Source organism: Eleutherodactylus coqui, chromosome 1, assembly GCF_035609145.1.
Source record: "Eleutherodactylus coqui strain aEleCoq1 chromosome 1, aEleCoq1.hap1, whole genome shotgun sequence".
Taxonomy (NCBI): Eukaryota; Metazoa; Chordata; class Amphibia; order Anura; family Eleutherodactylidae; genus Eleutherodactylus; species Eleutherodactylus coqui.
In genome coordinates this window covers 1427400-1449223 of record NC_089837.1, presented here as the reverse complement: position 1 = coordinate 1449223, position 21824 = coordinate 1427400, and the positions used below count along the sequence as shown (strand labels likewise).

Here is a 21824-nt window from a genome sequence, read left to right as displayed (position 1 = left end):
TGTGTGCTTATGTACGTAACAGTCTGTCCAGGGTCTACTATACACGGACTTCATGTAAGACAGCTTCACCCTTACAAACTGCAAATCCACACTACACAAACACCGGGGACATCTATTCATTCATACACAGACTGATGAGCCCGGCATGTGAAGAAGCTGCGAACATGCTTACACCGGACGGCAGACCGCGAACAAACACATGGAAGAAAACTCTTACGCGGTTTGAGGTGTTTCTCCAATGTCATCTGATGCTGGCGATGGTCTTCAGAACACAATACATGTCCGCATTCTCCACCAAAACTGTGTCAGGGTGATTGTCCTCAGGTGCACCTGGACAGGATTGGGAATACCAGCCGTTGATATATTATTTTTAGGAGAAAACAAAACCTCCCTATAGGGTGTTAATCACATGAATAGCAAGCTTTGTGAAAACCAAACATGTTAACATTATCCCTTCACATGCTGTTTGTCTGTTCTCAGCAAATATTTCAGCTCAAGGCTCCCATGTGATCTGGTATTTGTTTATGGCTAGACCCAGTAAGATGGCGACACTGTTCTGACTAATCAGAATGTTCGCCCATACTTATTTTTGCATATACTGCATATGTCAGCATCTTGGTAGTTTGCTCTGAAAATCATGTAGCATACAAACGATAATGGCTGTGCACACAAAATAGCTACTGAGTATGAAAGAGGGCCTCTTTACCCTAATACACCTGATCTATATAGTGGGTGGAGCTCTCTGGTCCTGATCTATATAGTGGGTGGAGCTTTCTGGTCCTGCTCTATATAAGGGTGGAGCTCTTTGCTTCTGCTTTATATAAGGAAGTGGAGCTCTCTGGTCCTGTTCTATATAGGGGGTGGAGCTCTGGTTCTGCTCTATATAGGGGTGTGGAGAACTTTGGTTATGCTCTTTATAGGGAGTAGAGCTCTGTGCTCGTGCTCTATATGAAGGGTGGAGCTCTCTGGTCCTGCTCTATTGGGGGGGTGCAGCTATGGTCCTGCTGTATAGAGGGGTGCAGTTATGGTCCTGCTCTATAGAGGGGGTGAAGCTCTATGGTCCTGCTCTATAGAGGGGGTGAAGCTCTATGGTCCTGCTCTATAGAGGGGGTGAAGCTCTATGGTCCTGCTCTATATAGGGGTTGAGTTCTTTGCTTCTGTGTTATATAGGGGGTGGAGATGTATCTAGTACTGTTCTATATAGGGGTGTGGAGAACTTTTGTTGTGCTCTTTATAGGGAGTGGAGCTCTGTGCTCCTGCTCTATAGAGGTGGTGGAGCTATGGTCCTGTTTTATAGATTGGGTGGAGCTCTCTGGTCCGGTTCTATATAGGGGGTGGAGCTCTTTCCTCTATATAGGGGGTGGGGCTCTGTGGTTCTCCTCTATATAGGGGGTGGAGCTCTCTGGTCCTGCTGTATATAGGGGATGGAGCTGTCTGGTCCTGCTGTATATAGGGGGTGGAGCTCTCTGGTCCTGCTGTATATAGGGGGTGGAGCGCTCTGGTCCTGCTCTAGATAGGGGGTGGAGTTCTCTGGTCCTATTTTTTTTTTTTATAAGGGGTGGGGCTCTCTGTTCCTGCTCTATTTACGGGGTGGAGCTCTCTGGTTCTGCTCTATATAGGGGGTGGAGCTCTCTGGTTCTGCTCTATATAGGGGGTGGAGCTCTCTGGTTCTGCTCTATATAGGGGGTGGAGCTCTCTGGTTCTGCTCTATATAGGGGGTGGAGCTCTTTCCTCCGGCAGTCATACATTTCGGTGTCCGGTTAGATTTCCTGCCGCTCTGCCATATTGTACTGAATTATTCCATATGACACATCAGGGTGAAGATGATATTAAAGTGGAGGTAGAAGAGGAGATGATGAGGGGCGATCACCCGTGGAAGAGTGAAGTGGAGGAGGACGTTCCCGCAGGTAGGTGATGATGAGCTGGGGGGTTCCTTAAGGTTGGGTTGCTCCTTAGTGTTTTAGTAACCCTTCAGGCGGTGATACACAGTGTTAAGGGCAGGACGGGACGGGAAGGTATAGAAATCCTCCCCCCGACTCTTCTGTGGATCTTGTGAGGTCCGGGATATGTGAAAACACAGGTTACATTTTATGCTACACAATCGGTGATAATGGGGGTCTGTCGCTGACACTTGTCTTCTGGCCTGTGACACTGTAAATGTGAGGCTGATGGTTTTATACTGACAGCTCAGAATATAACAAAAGCCCCAAGACTATAGTAATGCCCATTATATCTCAGTGTTCTCCAGCTCTGGGATGAAGGTTTCCAGAGGCAGGAGAGCTGGGGTTATGTTGCCTAGTGCCCTCCTGTATGTGCACACTGCTGCGGATCTGTCTTTCCTGGGTTCTCATGTTGGTATTTCATTGTAGTCCCAACCCTTCGTGGCCGATATGCAATGAGCATCGTTAGTCTATGTTGCTCTGACTGGCCAGCGCAGCTTACTTGAGACAGCCACTTCTCTCATTGCACAAATCTCTGTATGGAGTGGCAGCTCAGAACCGTGGATGTCAGTGCCAGGCTGATGGTTATCAGGAGCAGAAGATTATTTATCCTGATACACCGAGAAGTGTCTGATATACAGGAGCTCATGTATCCATCACTGTGTGTCTCCACAGATGGAGCCGGGAGGAGATGTCCCCCAGAGAGATGTCCCCGTCCTCCGTATTCCAAGGACAGTCCAGAGGAAGATGTCCTGGAGAACCAGCAGGTAGATAACGCTGAGGTCTCACCAGGATCTGACCATAAAGTGATGGAACTAAATAGCATTTTACATTCTTCTTCTCTGTTTAGGGTGATAATCTGATGGACATTAAGGTTGAGGTTATAGATGAAGCAGAAGAGCCGGATATAAGGGCTGATCAGCAGTGTAAGGAGGGGAGACTGGCTTTGGGGTGACCTAGATCCTCCCATCATCTGTTCATCACATGGAGATAATCTATTCCATCACTGTGTCTCCACAGATGGAGCCGGGAGGAGATGTCCCCCAGAGAGATGTCCGCGTCCTCCGTATTCCCAGGACCGTCTGGAGGAAGATGTCCCGGAGAACTGGCAGGTAGATGGTGCTGAGGTCTCACCAGGATCTCACCATAAAGTGATGGAACTGAATAGCATTTTACATTCTTCTTCCCTGTTTAGGGGGAAAATCTGATGGACATTAAGGTTGAGGTTATAGATGAAGCAGAAGAGCCGGATATAAGGGCTGATCAGCAGTGTAAGGAGGGGAGACGGTCATTGGGGTCACCTAGATACGCTCGTCATCTGCTATTCCATCACTGTGTGTCTCCACAGATGGAGCCAGGAGGAGAAACCCCCCAGAGAGATGTCCCCATCCTCCGTATTCCCAGGACCGTCCGGAGGAAGATGTCCCGGAGAACTGGCAGGTAGGTGGTGCTGAGCCCTGTAGTACATCTATATAGGGGGCGGAGCTCTCTGGTCCTGCTCTATATAGGGGGTGGAGCTCTGTGGTCCTGCTTTATATAGGGAGTGCTGCTCTGGTTTTGTTCTATAGGGGAGGTGGAGCTCCCTGCTCCTGTTCTATATGGCGGGCTGGAGCTCTCTGCTTCTTCTCCATATAGGGGTTGGATCTCTCTGGTCCTGCTTTATATAGGGGTGGAGCTATGGTCCTGCTCTATATACACCTCTCAAACCTCCCCTTCATCTCCAAATTACTGGAACGCCTGGTCTACTCTCGCCTTACTCGCTTTCTCTCTGACAACTCACTCCTCGACGCCCTCCAGTCTGCTTTCCGCTCTCTACACTTGACCGAAACTGCCCTCACAAAAGTATCAAATGACCTGATGACTGCAAAGTCGAGAGGTGATTACTCCCTACTAATCCTCCTTGACCTCTCTGCTGCATTTGACACTGTCGACCATAACCTCCTTCTCACTATGCTCCGCTCTATTGGTCTAAAGGATACTGCTCTCTCCTGGTTCTCTTCCTACCTCTCTGACCGCTCTTTCAGTGTCTCCTTTGCTGGTTCTATCTCTGCTCCACTTCTTCTCACTGTTGGGGTACCCTAGGGCTCGGTCCTTGGTCCCCTTCTCTTCTCTATCTATACTGCCCCAATTGGACAAACCATCCACAGATTCGGCCTCCAATACCATCTCTACGCTGATGACACCCAACTATCCACCTCCTCTCGTGAGATCTCCGGACCATTCCTCCAAAATATCACCGACTGTCTGTCCGCTGTCTCTAACACTATGTCCTCCCTTTACCTCAAACTAAACCTCTCTAAAACTGACCTCCTCAGCTTTCTACCTTCCAGACGACCTCCCTTCAACATCTCCATTCCAGTGTCTGGCACCATTATAACCCCCAGACGGCATGCCCGATGCCTTGGGGTCACACTGGACTCTGACCTCTCCTTTGCCCCCCATATCCAATCTCTGGCCCAAACATGCCACATGCACCTCAGAAATATTGCTAAAATACGTCCGTTCCCAACCACGGACACGCTAAAGACGCTCGTGGTCGCCCTCATCCACTCCCGGTTTGACTACTGCAACTCGCTACTCATTGGCCTCCCCCACACTAGACTCGCTCCGCTCCAATCCATACTAAATGCAGCAGCTAGACTCATTTTTCTATCCAGTCGTTATTCAGACGCCTCTGCATTATGCCAGTCGCTGCATTGGCTGCCCATCCACTGCAGAACTAAATGTAAACTCCTTTACCTCACTCACAAAGCTCTGCATGGCGCTGCACCACCATACATCGCCTCCCTCCTGTCTGTACACCTCCCAGCCCGCTCACTCCGATCGGCTAACACCCTCAGACTAAACACCCCTGCAATACGAACCTCACATGCTCACCTACAGGACTTCACCAGAGCAGCACCCATCCTCTGGAATGCTCTACCCCAAGGCATCCGGACAATTCCTGATGCACGAAATTTCAGACGTGCCTTAATAACGCACCTCCTCATGGCACCCCACCCCGTTTGCCTTTTAATAAATGATCTGCACATGAAATCCCCTATTGCCTGTGTTCCCCATGCCTTGCTCCTCCCCCCACCCCTTGCCACTCCTGTACTTCCCCCAACCCATTTGTGTCTAACCCAATGTACCTCACATTGTAATTGTTGTATTGTTTTGCATTTATCCACGCCTGAAAGCGCTGCGGAATAAGTTGGCGCCATACAAATAAAGATTATTATTATTCTATAGGGAGTGAATCTCTAGGCCTGCTCAATGTAGGGGGTGGAGCTCTGTTCTCTTGCTCTATATAGGAGGTGGAGCTCTCTGTTCCTGCTCTGTATAGGGATGGAGCTATGCTCTCCTGCTTTATATAGGGCCTGGAGCTATGTTCTCCTGCTCTATATAGGGGGTGGAGCTCTCTGGTCCTGTTCTATAAAGGCGGTGGAGCTCTCTGGTCCTGCACTATATAGGGGGTGGAGCTGTCTGGTCCTGCTCTATATAGGGGGTGGAGCTGTCTGGTCCTGCACTATATAGGGGGTGGAGCTGTCTGGTTAAATTTCCCGCCGCTCCGCCATATTGTACTGAATTATCCCATATGACACATCAGGGTGAAGATGATATTAAAGTGGAGGTAGAAGAAGAGAGGATGAGGGGCGATCACCCGTGGAAGAGTGAGGTGGAGGAGGACGTTCCTACAGGTAGGTGATGATGAGCTGGGGGGGTTCTTTAAGGTGTGGTTGCTCCTTAGCGCTCTAGTAACCCTTCAGGCGGTGATACACGGTGTTATGTGCAGGAGGGGCCGGGAATGTATAGAAATCGTCCCCGGCTCTTCTATGGGTCCGGTCATGTATTGGGCTTAGGCTTGGTATTTGGGGCTGAGCAGCGGTGATGATCAGCAGCACTAATGGCCGAGATGTGAGAGAACACAGATTAACCCCTTGGGTCTTACAATGAGTGCCGCTGACGCTCGTCTTCACATTGTAAGTACCTTGATGATGGTTCTCTACTGACCGCCATACAGTAATGTCTGCTATACCTTACTGTGTCTCGTTGGGGGTCTTATATGGCTCTTCGGGAATAGCTGCCATCACCTCATCGCCCCCGTTACACCAGGGCTGCAGGTGGTCTCTGTCCGTCACACCAGGGCGGCAGGTGGTCTCTGTCCGTCACACCAGGGCGGCAGGTGGTCTCTGTCCGTCACACCAGGGCGGCAGGTGGTCTCTGTCCGTCACACCAGGGCGGCAGGTGGTCTCTGTCCGTCACAGCAGGGCGGCAGGTGGTCTCTGTCCGTCACACCACGGCGGCAGGTGGTCTCTGTCCGTCACACCACGGCGGCAGGTGGTCTCTGTCCGTCACACCACGGCGGCAGGTGGTCTCTGTCCGTCACACCACGGCGGCAGGTGGTCTCTGTCCGTCACACCACGGCGGCAGGTGGTCTCTGTCCGTCACACCAGGGCGGCAGGTGGTTTCTCTCCGTCACACCAGGGCGGCAGGTGGTTTCTCTCCGTCACACCAGGGCGGCAGGTGGTTTCTCTCCGTCACACCAGGGCGGCAGGTGGTTTCTCTCCGTCACACCAGGGCGGCAGGTGGTCTCTCTCCGTCACACCAGGGCGGCAGGTGGTCTCTCTCCGTCACACCAGGGCGGCAGGTGGTCTCTCTCCGTCACACCAGGGCGGCAGGTGGTCTCTCTCCGTCACACCAGGGCGGCAGGTGGTCTCTCTCCGTCACACCAGGGCGGCAGGTGGTCTCTCTCCGTCACACCAGGGCGGCAGGTGGTCTCTCTCCGTCACACCAGGGCGGCAGGTGGTCTCTCTCCGTCACACCAGGGCGGCAGGTGGTCTCTCTCCGTCACACCAGGGCGGCAGGTGGTCTCTCTCCGTCACACCAGGGCGGCAGGTGGTCTCTCTCCGTCACACCAGGGCGGCAGGTGGTCTCTCTCCGTCACACCAGGGCTGCAGGTGGTCTCTGTCCGTCACACCAGGGCGGCAGGTGGTCTCTCTCCGTCACACCAGGGCGGCAGGTGGTCTCTCTCTGTCACACCAGGGCGGCAGGTGGTCTCTCTCTGTCACACCAGGGCGGCAGGTGGTCTCTCTCCGTCACACCAGGGCGGCAGGTGGTCTCTCTCCGTCACACCAGGGCGGCAGGTGATTTCTCTCCGTCACACCAGGGCGGCAGGTGATTTCTCTCCGTCACACCAGGGCGGCAGGTGGTCTCTGTCCATCACACCAGGGCGGCAGGTGGTCTTGCTGCTGTTTGTTTAAGGGATTTTCTGTTCTATTTATTTTTGGTCAGTAAGGGGAGACCAAATCCTAAAATGTGTCCCAGTTTTTAAGATGAATCCCTTTTTTATGGTAAGAGTAGGAGAAACACAAGCGAGCTGTCATCACACTGATTCTCCCACCGGTCTAAACTTGTGGCTCTTTGGGACTCACACACCGGCCTCGGAAGTGACAGAGCATCTGGGGGATTTTGAGGTCTCTTTCTTTCAGGATGTTTTACAGACCCCAATTTGGAGCATCCAGCCAGGAGCGTTCTGGGCATCTGGAACCCATGGGGCGTCCAGCCAGGAGTGTTCTGGGCATCCTGACCCCATGGGGCGTCCAGCCAGGAGTGATCTGGGCATCCGGACCCCGATGGGCGTCCAGCCAGAAGTGTTCTGAGTATCCTGACCCTGCGGGGAATCTAGCCAGGAGTCTTCTGACCATGCTGACCCCGCGGGGTGTCCAGCCAGGAGTGTTCTGAGTATCCTGACCCTGCGGGGCGTCCAGCCAGGAGTGTTCTGGGTATCCCAACCCCGTTGGGCGTCCAGCTAGGAGTGTTCTGGACATCCGGACCCCACTGGGCGTCCAGCTAGGAGTGTTCTGGGTATCCCAACCCCATTGGGCGTCCAGCTAGGAGTGTTCTGGACATCCGGACCCCACTGGGCGTCCAGCCAGGAGTGATCTGGTCATCCGGACCCCGATCGGCATCCAACCAGAAGTGTTCTGAGTATCCTGACCCTGCGGGGCATCTAGCCAGGAGTCTTCTGACCATGCTGACCCCGCGGGGCGTCCAGCCAGGAGTGTTCTGAGTATCCTGACCCTGCGGGGCGTCCAGCCAGGAGTGTTCGGAGTATCCTGACCCTGCGGGGCGTCCAGCCAGGAGTGTTCTGGGTATCCCAACCCCGTAGGGCGTCCAGCTAGGAGTGTTCTGGACATCCGGACCCCACTGGGCGTCCAGCCAGGAGTGTTCTGGGTATCCCAACCCCGTTGGGCGTCCAGCTAGGAGTGATCTGGGCATCCGGACCCCGATGGGCGTCCAGCCAGAAGTGTTCTGAGTATCCTGACCCTGCGGGGCATCTAGCCAGGAGTCTTCTGACCATGCTGACCCCGCAGGGCCTTCAGCCAGGAGCGTTCTGGGCATCCAGACCCCGCGGGGCGTCCAGCCAGGAGCGTTCTGGGCATCCAGACCCAGCGGGGCGTCCAGCGAGGAGCGTTTTGGGCATCCAGACCCCGCGGGGCGTCCAGCCAGGAGCGTTCTGGGCATCCAGACCCAGCGGGGCGTCCAGCGAGGAGCGTTTTGGGCATCCAGACCCCGCGGGGCGTCCAGCCAGGAGCGTTCTGGGCATCCAGACCCCGCGGGGCGTCCAGCCAGGAGCGTTCTGGGCATCCAGACCCCGCGGGGCGTCCAGCCAGGAGCGTTCTGGGCATCCTGACCCCACAGATGTTTACAGATGCTGCAAAATGAATATTTCAAATATCTTTAGATACTCTATTTCAGGGCTGACTTCTCCACCTGGGCCACAAATCTCTTATATTAGTTGGTCTCTCGCAGTACAGCGGTGCCCCCTGCAGGCTCAGAGGGAGAGGAGCACCATTTGGGTTTTGGAGTGCAGATGTTCTTGGATTGGTTTTTAGGCCCCATGTCACATTTGTTGCATCAGTGCAGAATGCTGGGGGGCAGATACAAGCTGTGCGGAGCACTCCGGATAGAATAATGTGTATAGTACATGGCAGTAGGATAATGTGGGGGTATATATAATCCCTGCGGAGGACATTGGGGCAAAATAAGGGGTTTGGGGCGGATGGGAAGAAGACAAGCCGTTCCGTCAGTGTTGGAGCCGTTACATTTTTCTGTCTTTCGCCGTGCAGCTTGGATGGTAACGTATCCTCGGCGGGTCGGTAGGATTACAGCGGTGCCAGGTTATACAGTCACACCATGCCACCCTTGTCTGAGGGCCACAACACCGGTTTTCACTGACATTGCAAATTTTATTTTTTCTGTGTTCATTCATCCGGGTCTCTTTAAATGCTTCCCATTCTTCCTTCTTTTAGGGATTGGTAACGATTGTGCTCTGAGAATCTCATTTCACAATATTGCCCAACCTTCTTGGACATTTCTGTCCTTAAGAACATCCAGCCATTGGATTCTTCCCCTTTCTGAGTCCATTAAAATCTGCCTTTCTGAAATCCACCCTTGAGGTCTGAGTCTTCTCAGGTCTTCCTCCCCTTGTTATCCAACATCCAAGGATATCATGATCCCTGCCTCCTAAGGTCCCAGCCACCCTTACTTCCTCAACCATTCCGTCCCTGTTGGTAGGAATTAGGTCCAAGATAGCAGATCCCCTTGTTTTCTCTTCTGCCTTCTGGAAGATAAAGTTGTCACAAGAGCCGATAAGAATTTGTTGGATCCATTACTTTTACCTGAGAGATTCCCAACAAATGTCTGGATGGGTAAAATCTCCCATGATCCCTATGTTGGGCTTCTTTGAGAGCTTGGCCATCTGATGTAGAAAGAGTTCCTCCATATCTTCTGCTTGTCCAGGTGGCCTATAGTAAATGCCTACAATGGTGTCCATTCTGTTGTTCTCTCCTTGTATTCTTACCCAAACAGTTTCTACAGAACTCCCAGCTCTGAAGCTTGAATCTCTGTGGGGATGAATGTTGTCCTAACATACAACACAACATCTCCTCCCCTTTATTAGGTCTGTTCCTTATAGATACATTGTATCCTTCAAGCCTTGTATCCAATCATGTGTATCATCCCACCAAGTGTCCGTGATGCCTATGACATCATATTTCTCTTCCTGTGTTAGGAGCTCCAATTCTCCTTGCTCGTTTCCCATACTCTGGGCATTTGTGTAGAAACATGTTAGTTTGTGATCGGGGTCTCTTGCTCCTCTACTTTCCTTCTGAATTTTCTGTCTTTGTTCTTTCTTTCCACTTCCAATACCAAGGTTCTCAAACGTATTCATTAGCTGTATTTTTTTACCTTTTACTTCCCTTCCCATATTCTAGTGTAAAGCTCTCCTAATGGGTGAAGCAAGGCGCCCACCAAATGAATGCTTACCTGTTTTTGTAAGGTACAACCCGTCTCTAGCAAGTAGTCCATCATATAGGTAATTCACTCCATTGCCTAGGAATCCAAATCTTTGCTGACGGCACCATCGGTGTAGCCAGTTGTTCACCTCTAGAATTCTGTTCCATCTTGTTATTCCTTGGCCATCCACTGGGAGGATGGATGAGAAGACCACCTGAGCCCCTGGTTCCTTCACCTTCTTTCCAAGGTCTTCAGAGTCTCTGCAGATAGTTGCCAGGTCCTTTTTTGCAGTGTCATTTGTCCCTACCTGTATTAGTAGGAATGGGGGTGTTCTGTAGGACTGAAGAGTCTTGACAGCCTATCAGACACATCTTTGATTTGTGCACCTAGAAGCCAGCACACCTCTCATGAGGTGTCAGGTCTGCAGACAGCGGCCTCTGTTCCTCTCAATAGGGAATCCCCCACAACCCAACTCTCCTTCTCTTCACAACAACACTTCTTCTTCTCCATCTGGGAGGATTCTGGGAGGATTCGGGTACTTACTAGACTGTTCTTTGCGGGTAAAGCAATTTCTTGCTGCACCTCTTTGTTGTTCTTCTGCTCAAGAACCTAGTACCGGTTCCCAAGCAGTATGGGTGCTGGCTGACTCCTAAACCTCCTGTTTCTTTGGGTCACATGCTTCCATTCCTCGGCTTCTGCAGGTACACTGGACATTTCTTCTCCTACATTTTGAAGACTTTCTTCTACTCTGTCAAGGAAATCCTCACCTTCCTTAACCCCTTCCCGCTCCTGGACGTACCTGGTACGTCATGGCAGCCTGATACTTCCCGCAACATGACGTACCTGGTACGTCCTGGAGATAGCACGGGATCACATAAGATCCCGCGCTATCCCGCAGCGGGAGCCGGCTGTCAGTCACAGCCGGCGTCCCGCTCCAACAGCGGGGGGACATCGGAGATGCGCCCCCCCCCCCCGCTGTTAACCCCTTCCCTGCCGCAATCTAAGTAGATCGCGGCAGGGAAAGAGTTCACAGAGGGATCGCGATCCCTGTGTGTCTCCGGCCGGAACTCGCGATGTTATCGCGAGAGCCCGGCCTGTCACCATGGCAACAGGACGCCAGACACTGGCGTCCTGTATTGCCTGTGCCTATAATCGCTGTACAAGCAATAAGGCATGGCAGAGCAGTAGCTTTGCCATGCCTTATGACAGCGATCATAGGCACAGTGATGTAAGTCCCTCAGAGGGACTCAAATAGTATAAAAAAAAGAAAAGAAAAGTGTAAAAAAAAGAAAAATGTAAAAAAAAAAATGTAAAAAACCCCTTTTTTATGCTTTTTCTAATATTAGCATAAAAAAAGGGAAAAAAAACTAAAACCCCACATATTGGGTATTGACGCGTCCGTAACGACGTGTACAAAAAGTTGAACACGCTTTTTATTTTGTACGACAAAAAGCGTAAAAAAAAACGCTAAAAAACAGAGGCAAAATGCTAATTTTTAGCATTTTGCCTCACAAAAAATGCAATAAAAGTGATCAAAAAAGCCGTACATTTCCCAAAATGGTACCAATAAAAACTACAGCTTGTCTCGCAAAAAATAAGCCCTTAAAGAGCTCCGTACATAGAAAAATAAAAAAGTTACATGACTTTGAATGCAGCTATAGAGAAAAAAAAAAGATTTCCAAAAAAAGGGGGTTTTATTGCAAAAAAGTGTAAAAACCTAAAAAAAATATAACAATTTTGGTATCGTTGTTACCATACCGACCCGCAGAAAAAATTTAGTGTGTCATTTATGCTGCATGATTAACGCTGTAAAAAAAAAAAAAAAATCTATGGCAGAATTGATGCGTTTTCTCTCCCTGCTATCATTAAAAAAAAAAAAAAAAAAGTTTTACGATATTGTCTATATACCCAAAAGTGGCACCGATAAAAACTACAGCTTGCCACGCAAAAAACAAGCCCTTATACGGCCGCGTCCACGGAAAAATAAAAAAGTTATGGCTTTTGAAAAATGGAGATGGAAAAATACCAAAAAATCGCTTGGTCCTCAACGCCAAAATAGGCCGTGTCATTAAGGGGTTAATAAGTTACAATGTAGCTATTGTGGGGGGTCAAACAGACCGCTCAGCTAATGCTGTCTGCTTCCGAATTAGTCTTAGATGTGAGTACTCAGACGACGCAAATAGACAGCCACATGCACCATGGGATTGTCATAAGCGAAGTGAAGTTTATTCAGAGTTACAGAAGTTATAGAAGAAGTTTGCTGACGTAATGATATAGTTACTGCGCATGCCCGGGGTCGCTGGACATCTGGACATTATAATGAACAATACACCTTCAAAGACGTCTCCTACATAAACAATATATCAACGCTCGGTGACAGTTGTATCAAAGCAGAACATGTCCTTGGACAAGATTTCTCGGAACATGAATAGGGAAACAGGATAACATGTGTGGAAGGACAGATAAGGCAAGTTTCAGGGTCACATAGCGAGAACAGGACAGATAAGGAGTAAGTTTGGAAAAAGAAATTAAATGTATTTTTCTTATTTATTCTAAGACAAGGGAAAATCTAGAATTAACCCCTCACACTATTCTCTCCTGAAGACTACACACCTTTTCCTCCAGTAGAGACACAAGCTTACATTTCTGGCCGGTGAAGTTTGGCTTTTCCTCTGGTCGGTCTGTAACATATAGCATACTCTGCAGCTCCCCATATGGTCCTCTTCTTCCATGTTGTCAGTTGATGTCACTTCCAAACTTTTAAAGGTCAAGAATTCCAGTGATGATATATAACCTATAAGATGCTTCTACGCATAAAACCCCACCGAGCGCAGTCCGGCAATGTCCTCCGAGCCGCTAGACCCGGCTAAACCCAGCAATCCTCACAGTGACTCTACCCTCTTGCCACAACGCATCGGGAATATGCAAGTTATCTTTCTGGAGATCCAACCTCTGGTCTGGCGATGCCCTCCGAGCGGCTAAACTCAGCAATCTTCCTGCTCACAGTGACTCTACAGTCTTCCCAGAATGCACCGAGAATATGCAAATTATCTTCCTAGAGCTCCAATCTTTTTTTTAAGAGTAGCATGGGTATAATGTCTGGTATACAAGGCCTGGTAGATGAAGTGTTCTGCAATGTTTGAGTTGAGATAAGCCACCTTGGTAAACTAGCAACTATATGTCAGATATACTGAAACTAGGGACCTTGGAGAGGACTCGGTGTCCTCTAGGGCAGGTGGCAGAGTCTTACAGCTTCATTGGGCAGGATATTGGGAGAAATGCATCTCCACCACATTGTGTGTGTAAGTTTTTTGCATTCTTCCCCTTAAATGATACGCTGATATAAGCTTCTATCAACCTCTATGGCTTCTCTAGCAGAAGGAGCAGAAAGTGTGGAAGGGGTTTGGAGAAGCTCGAAGCCAGGCAAAGTCTTCTTTTTTTCATGAAAGAGTTCATATTGGCACTTTCTAAAAGTAATATCAATCCTGCAGGCTAAAATGATTAAGCTCTCCAGAGACAAGGGTAGATCGCTGCCTGCCAGTTCATCTTTAACCTTTTATTTGCCAATGTTCCAAAATTGGAACACTGGATTCACACTGTTGCTGCCTTGCTTTGGATTGTGTTAGCCAATAGATGGCAGCATTGCCTTGTAGGTGTAGACATGTGATCGCAACGTGCATGCAATCTAAATCTCCTCAGACTTGGAGGTTGCCTGTAACATAGCCGCCGAGGGTCCGGGAATATGGTGGTCAGACGTTCATCCTTGTGTAGGGTGTGATGGAGTTTATTTGTGGTTTTCCTTAGTACCTCTCGCTGTGAATTGTAGGTCACTACTAGAGGTACAGGTCGTTTTTTTTCTTTCTCCCTTGTGATAGTAGCTGACTGCTGGGTCTCCTGGTGGCTCTGGTGATTTCTGGGTCTCCTGGTGACTTTGGAGATTTTCTAGGCATCCTGGTGGTTCTGGTGATTCCTGGGTATCCTAGGGACTCAGGTGATTTCTGGGTCTCCTGGTGGTTCTGGTGATTTGGGGGTATCCTGGTGGATCTGGTGATTTCTGGGTATCCTGGTGGCTCTGGTGATTTGGGGGTATCCTGGTGGCTCTGGTGATTTGGGGGTATCCTGGTGGCTCTGGTGATTTGGGGTTATCCTGGTGGCTCTGGTGATTTCTGGGTATTCTGGTGGCTCTGGTGATTTCTGGGTATCCTGGTGGCTCTGGTGATTTTGGGGTATCCTGGTGGCTCTGGTGCTTCTGGGTGTCCTGGTGGCTCTGGTGATTTCTGGGTGTCCTGGTGGCCCTGGTGATTCCTGGGTGTCCTGGTGGCCCTGGTGATTCCTGGGTGTCCTGGTGGCCCTGGTGATTCCTGGGTGTCCTGGTGGCCCTGGTGATTCCTGGGTGTCCTGGTGGCCCTGGTGATTCCTGGGTGTCCTGGTGGCCCTGGTGATTCCTGGGTGTCCTGGTGGCTCTGGTGATTCCTGGGTGTCCTGGTGGCTCTGGTGATTTTGGGGTATCCTGGTGGCTTTGGTGCTTCTGGGTGTCGTGGTGGCTCTGGTGATTCCTGGGTGTCCTGGTGGCTCTGATGCTTCTGGGTGTCCTGGTGGCTCTGGTGATTTCTGGGTGTCCTGGTGGCTCTGGTGATTTCTGGGTGTCCTGGTGGCTCTGGTGATTTCTGGGTGTCCTGGTGGCTCTGGTGATTTCTGGGTGTCCTGGTGGCTCTGGTGATTTCTGGGTGTCCTGGTGGCTCTGGTGATTTCTGGGTGTCCTGGTGGCTCTGGTGATTCCTGGGTGTCCTGGTGGCTCTGGTGATTCCTGGGTGTCCTGGTGGCTCTGGTGATTCCTGGGTGTCCTGGTGGCTCTGGTGATTTTTGGGTGTCCTGGTGGCTCTGGTGAGTCCTGGGTGTCCTGGTGGCTCTGGTGATTTCTGGGTCTCCTGGTGACTTTGGAGATTTTCTAGGTCTCCTGGTGGTTCTGGTGATTTCTGGGTCTCCTGGTGACTTTGGAGATTTTCTAGGTATCCTGGTGGTTCTGGTGATTCCTGGGTATCCTAGGGACTCAGGTGATTTCTGGGTCTCCCGGTGGCTCTGGTGATTTGGGGGTATCCTGGTGGCTCTGGTGATTTGGGGGTATCCTGGTGGCTCTGGTGATTTGGGGGTATCCTGGTGGCTCTGGTGATTTGGGGGTATCCTGGTGGCTCTGGTGATTTCTGGGTATCCTGGTGGCTCTGGTGATTTCTGGGTATCCTGGTGGCTCTGGTGATTTCTGGGTATCCTGGTGGCTCTGGTGATTTCTGGGTATCCTGGTGGCTCTGGTGCTTCTGGGTGTCCTGGTGGCTCTGGTGCTTCTGGGTGTCCTGGTGGCTCTGGTGATTCCTGGGTGTCCTGGTGGCTCTGGTGATTCCTGGGTGTCCTGGTGGCTCTGGTGATTCCTGGGTGTCCTGGTGGCTCTGGTGATTCCTGGGTGTCCTGGTGGCTCTGGTGATTCCTGGGTGTCCTGGTGGCTCTGGTGATTCCTGGGTGTCCTGGTGGCTCTGGTGATTCCTGGGTGTCCTGGTGGCTCTGGTGCTTCTGGGTGTCCTGGTGGCTCTGGTGATTTCTGGGTGTCCTGGTGGCTCTGGTGATTTCTGGGTGTCCTGGTGGCTCTGGTGATTTCTGGGTGTCCTGGTGGCTCTGGTGATTCCTGGGTGTCCTGGTGGCTCTGGTGATTCCTGGGTGTCCTGGTGGCTCTGGTGATTTCTGGGTGTCCTGGTGGCTCTGGTGATTTCTGGGTGTCCTGGTGGCTCTGGTGATTTGGGGGTATCCTGGTGGCTCTGGTGATTTCTGGGTGTCCTGGTGGCTCTGGTGCTTCTGGGTGTCCTGGTGGCTCTGGTGATTCCTGGGTGTCCTGGTGGCTCTGGTGATTCCTGGGTGTCCTGGTGGCTCTGGTGATTTCTGGGTGTCCTGGTGGCTCTGGTGATTTCTGGGTGTCCTGGTGGCTCTGGTGATTTCTGGGTGTCCTGGTGGCTCTGGTGATTTCGGGGTGTCCTGGTGGCTCTGGTGCTTCTGGGTGTCCTGGTGGCCCTGGTGATTTTTGGGTGTCCTGGTGGCTCTGGTGATTTCTGTGTGTCCTGGTGGCTCTGGTCATTCTTTGGTATCCTGGTGGCTCTGGTCATTCTTTGGTATCCTGGTGGCTCTGGTGATTTCTGGGGGTCCCGGTGGCTCTGGTGATTTCTGGTGACTTCTGGGGATCCCGGTGGCTCTGGGGAGTTCTGGGTATCCCGGAGGTTTTGGTGATTTCTGGGTCTCCTGGTGACTTTGGTGATTTCTGGGGATCATGGTGGCTCTGGTGATTTGGTCATCAATTGAGGTGGGATGGTCGCCCTGATTTATAAATATCTAATGCATAGTTTTCAAAGAGAACCCCACCCGGCAATGTGATGAATGCAAAAAAAAGAGACTGCACAAAAACTGTTTTCCAGAATACTACACTAAATTTGTAGTACGAATCTTGTCAATGTTCCACTTTTGGAACCAATCAGAATCTCCCTCCTATTGAATTTGTAAGTCATTGTTGTACCACACCTAATATAACCCCAGTAACGTATAGCACAAGCCTAGCACTTGTGGAGCCTTATTTAGCATGTAAAAGGTTAATTGTGCCTTTAAGTCCCTCGCATACACAGCTTGCAGCGCCTGGTTGTTCCATTCTAACGCTGCAGCCAGCGTGCAGAACTGTATAGCTTCCTGGTGGACGGTCATGGACTCCTGGCGTAGATACATAAGTGCCAAAGACTTAACTGGATTCCTTAAATACAGTCTAGAATGTGGTCAGAAAAGTCTACCGATCTGTAGTCAGGGGCTCCTGCACTCCCATAATGGTGGGACCGAAGCTTAGGGCTTTGCCCGACAATAAGGAGATCGTACACTGTTACTGCAGTCGTTGGAAAACTGTACAGGCGTGAGTTCAAAGTGAATCTGGCACTGATTCAGCAGGCTTTGGTTTCCCATCATAGCGTGATGGCGCTGACACTGATTAACTCTGCAGATGCTAAAGCCTTGCTGACTGCGGTATCTATGGGGTTTTACGGAAAACCACATTCTCTTATACAAAAATACACCTAATTGGTTCCATATCCAAACCAACCGGCACTATTAGGTGTTACTTCATCCAGAATGCTGAAAAAAACAAAATAGCCGTTTTTCTGTTCATCCTGCTTCCCCAAAACAGGAATAGCAATCAAAAATTGATACCTCAAAATTGTATTAAACAAACTATAATGCGAGATAATAGAGCCCATTGTTTGCCATGGGTGTGTTTACAGAACAATACTGTCAGACACGTCCTCTTTCCTGCGAGTCTCGCCTAAGTACAGTAAATGCAGATGTGCGGCCTCCCACACGGATGGGATATCGATGGGAGGTGCGACTCGCCATTAGCCATGTAACTGCAGCCAAATAATACCGCTCCCAATGGGAAAATAAAATGCTCTGGGCTCAGAATGGGGCAACAAGCAAAAAGGTTTCTTTTTTGCTTTTTTTTACTGTTCAACTGCAGTAAAACATAACAAAACCTCTACAAATTTGGTGTCATCGTAATGACCTGTAGAGTAGAACCGATCACTGGATGTGAAGGGGCCGATGATGGGAGGCAGGATGTGGCTGCAGCTCCTCTAGAGGTAGAACACTGTCCTCTTCTTAGTTGCACATCCAGCACTGTTGTGACCTAAAGCACTTGGTGTGCCACGATCGGCCCCCAGTAAGGCCGTGCTAGTTAGGATCCAAGCAGTTGTTGGTTTTTAAGAGGTCAACCATCTTGTTCAGAAAAGTGTCTATTATTTTTACTACTACAGATGTCATTAACGGGCCTGTAGTTCCCAGGTCCAAAAGGAATGGGAAATATAAAGGGAGTTTCTTTCTGGACTTTTTTCCAGAATATGGCTGCCTGCAGACGAGCGGGTCGGATCCGGCGGCGAGAATTCACGCCGCGGGACCCGACCCGAGCGCCTGCAGAGACGAGCGCGTACTCACCCGCGCCCGGCGGCCCCGGCTCTTTCATGTGCCGGCGCATGCGCAGACCGGAGCCGGCGGCCGGGTGAGTGACGTTTCTGTGCAAGGCTCCGCGAGCCCCGCACAAAAATAGGACATGCCGCGGCTTGTTTGCCGTGGCCGTCTGCATAGGAGTGCGTATTGTAATGCACTCCTATGCAGGCTTTGAGTGGCGGAAATCCCGCGGGAAATCCCGCCGCGGGATTTCCGCCCGTGTGCAGGCGGCCTATGTTTTATAATTTTTTCAGTTTTGTAGTTTGTACAAAAAATCTTAAATACATTTTAAATTTTAACAGAAAATCCGAATAAGAGCTCTGAGGGAAACTTCATGTTATCAGTAAATTACAAGGTAGAAGATGAAGATATTGTGCAGCGCTCTTCAGGAGAAAACCTCATTCCCCTTAATGTACCTCCAGGACTTCACAGTACAGATCAATCATATAACCCCCCTAATCATGAGGAACCTTCTGACCAATCTCAGATGGTTACCACAAGTGAGGCTCAGAATCGGGGGAAAATATTTCAATGGGATGAAAGTAGAAAACAGTCAAGAAGCTCAAGTGTTTTTAATGACAAAACAATTCACACAGGAGAGAAGCCATATTCATGCTCAGAATGTGGGAAATGTTTTACCCGGAAATCAAGTCTTGTTATGCATGAGAGAAGTCACACAGGAGAGAAGCCGTATTCATGTGCAGAATGTGGGAAATGTTTTTCTCGAAAATCACATCTTATTAAACATGAGAGAAGTCACACAGGAGAAAAGCCGTATTCATGTGCAGAATGTGGAAAATGTTTTTCTCGAACATCACATCTTGCTGTACATGAGAGAAGTCACACAGGAGAGAAGCCATATTCATGTTCGCAATGTGGGAAATGTTTTACAGATAAATCAAATCTTATTCGACATCACATAATTCACACAGGAGAGAAGCCTTATTCATGTTCAGAATGTGGGAAATGTTTTACAGAAAAATCATATCTTATTAGACATGAGATAATTCACACAGGAGAAAAACCATTTACTTGTTCAGAATGTGGGAAATGTTTTACACAAACATCAAGCTTTTATAGACACATGAGAAGTCACACAGGAGAGAAGCCATATTCATGTTCAGAATGTGGGAAATGTTTCACACATAAATCATATCTTGTTATACATGAGAGAAGTCACACAGGAGAGAAGCCATATTCATGTTCACAATGTGGGAAATGCTTTGCAAATAAATCACATGTTGGTATACATGAGAGAATTCACACAGGAGAGAAACCATATTCATGTTCTGAGTGTGGGAAATGTTTTACAAATAAATCAGAACTTGTTAGACACGAGAGAAGCCACACAGGAGAGAAGCCATTTACTTGTTATGAATGTTGGAAATGTTTTACAAGCAAATCACACCTGGATAGACATCAAAGAGTTCACACAGAGAAGAAACCAGATTCCTTCTAGAAATTGTGGAAATGATGTAGGAACAAAAAAGATTTTTTAACCAGTCAGTTATTGACAGACATTAAACATCCAATAAGACTTATTATTTTGGGGTGGAAGCAACACGAATCTGGCAAACGCCCAAATTCTATGTACCTGAGGTGACCTGTGAGCGTGAGCCATGGAGGAAAAGTATTGTGGATGGAAGAAGAGAAGATCCTGGTTTACTTCCAGAGCAGCGACCCTGAATTGTCCTCATGAGCCTTCCTATTACTGTGGTCATAAACCACCCAGACTGCAGGGGAATCCAGAGGGACGGAGAACTAACAGAACCTCTGCTTTAGAACATGTGGACGGATCAGCTGTCGGTCACAAAGGATATACAGATAAAAAGGTGATGGAATTGATCAAAAACAGTGATTGAATTTGCAATACTTTATTAAAAAAGTTCACAAATCTGCCGTTTCCTTCTGTGTGTTGAGCTCCGGGTGCTGACAGCAATGTCCATCAGGCATTTATTGTAAGGCCCCCGTTACACTTGTGTATTTAGGTCGGTATTTTGTATTTATAAGCCTAACCCACTAGCCCAGTGTTCCCCAACTCCAGTCCTCGGGAACCGCCAACAGGTCATGTTTTCAGGATTCCCTCAGTGTTACACAGGTGATGTAATTATACCATAGGATATCCTGAAAACATGACCTGTTGGGGTCCCTGAGGACTGGAGTTGGGGACCCCTGCACTGCAGGATCCAAACAGAGAGGACATGTAAATCTTCTCATCCCACTTTATGTTCCGCTCTCAGTTTCATCTGACAACTACTGATCCAAGATACTGATGGAAATACAGGATTATAAGCCTTAAGCTGCCCCGACGAAAATGGACGAGTTCAACTCAAACGATCAGTCGTCATCTGAAGCCATCAACGTATTTCTTTCTTTAATGCTGTATGTTGTGGCTTATTTTGTCTAGGTTTCCCTCGATTTGTAAAGTGCTGCGGAACTTGTTGGCGCTACATACATTCAATTTAGTTGTTTTTAAATATTGAAACTTTTGTGATTTTGGAACAATGCAAAAGAAGAATAAATTGAGAAATCCCCCCCTCCAGCGCAACCCAACATGGTGACCCCATGATGACATCTCCAGTGCCGCAGTATAACCTATAGTCAGGTAAATATGTAGTGCCATGGCTCCTTTCAGCATACAGTACAAACATGAGCTTCAGCACTTATACACACCTAATATCTGTAAACAATATGTACAATGTTTTTTTATTCTAACTGCATAAAATTGCAACGTTCTTGGTGCACGGTTTGATCAAATCCATGGATGCTTCAGTGCTTACAAGCCCTCTTTTCTTCCTCTATTTAATAAAACAAAAAGCTATCAAGTGAACAGAAAAAAAATTAGCCCATCACCGGGAAAGGAGACCCCAGGGCAGGGCACTCCAAAAGAAAGACCCCTCCATAGGTGAGAGGCCCTGAGTGCACCCAACCTGTTGAACTCCAAAGAACGCACCTTCACCAGGTCACCGAGGATGTCCCTACACACCACATCCACAGGGAGGATTTTATGACTCGTGGAAACTAAACACCGCGCGTGCCACGTGTAGTACCTAACCACTAGACTAGCTAGATATAATGTGCACCTGTCCCGTCCACCCAGATCTCTGAATGCCTCATAGGCTCACTCAGGATAGGAGAGGACAGCCAGCCTAGGCCAACCGATGGAAGCCCCTACCCTTCTGTAGACCTCTGTATTAAAGGGACACTGAAGTAAGAAATGCTCCATAGTCTCCACTACAGAGCCACACTCCTCCCAGGGACAGTCCCTCTCCTCCACCTTTCTGTACTTCAAGTTATCCCTCACATACAACTTACCATGGAAGGAGTGCCATGCCAAATCCCAAAACTTTAATGGGACCCTTACTGAATTTAACAAAACTAACCCTACCTCTAGGTCCTGACCTGGGCAGTCCCTGAGGGCCAGTGGATTTTGGAAGCGGGTGACCAGAACCCTATTGTCAAGGAACCTCCTTGACAGAGTCCTAATCTCCTCAGCCCCCAAGCCCCAGCGACGGATGACCTTCAGAAATGGCACAACATAAGCTGGGAGATGTCCATGGGTTGAACGAAAATCTTTCACACGCCCTCCTG

The 21824-nt window shown here is 49.4% G+C and overlaps 3 protein-coding genes across 3 annotated transcripts in view; 2 read left to right on the top strand and 1 right to left on the bottom strand.

Annotated features, from left to right (window-relative positions):
- LOC136617429 (zinc finger protein 300-like) overlaps positions 1–21824 on the bottom strand; it is a 1148901-nt gene that overhangs the window by 642545 nt on the left and 484532 nt on the right. The gene's annotated exons all lie outside the window — the stretch shown is intronic.
- LOC136617737 (zinc finger protein 84-like) overlaps positions 1–21824 on the top strand; it is a 133177-nt gene that overhangs the window by 34844 nt on the left and 76509 nt on the right. The window lies entirely within an intron of this gene.
- On the top strand, positions 5518–20115 carry LOC136618095 (zinc finger protein 300-like). Its single transcript, XM_066594303.1, has 3 exons — positions 5518–5620; positions 13164–13175; positions 18536–20115. Exons 1-3 carry the CDS (start codon positions 5518–5520, stop codon positions 19690–19692), a joined length of 1272 nt encoding a protein of 423 aa, XP_066450400.1. The 3' UTR covers positions 19693–20115.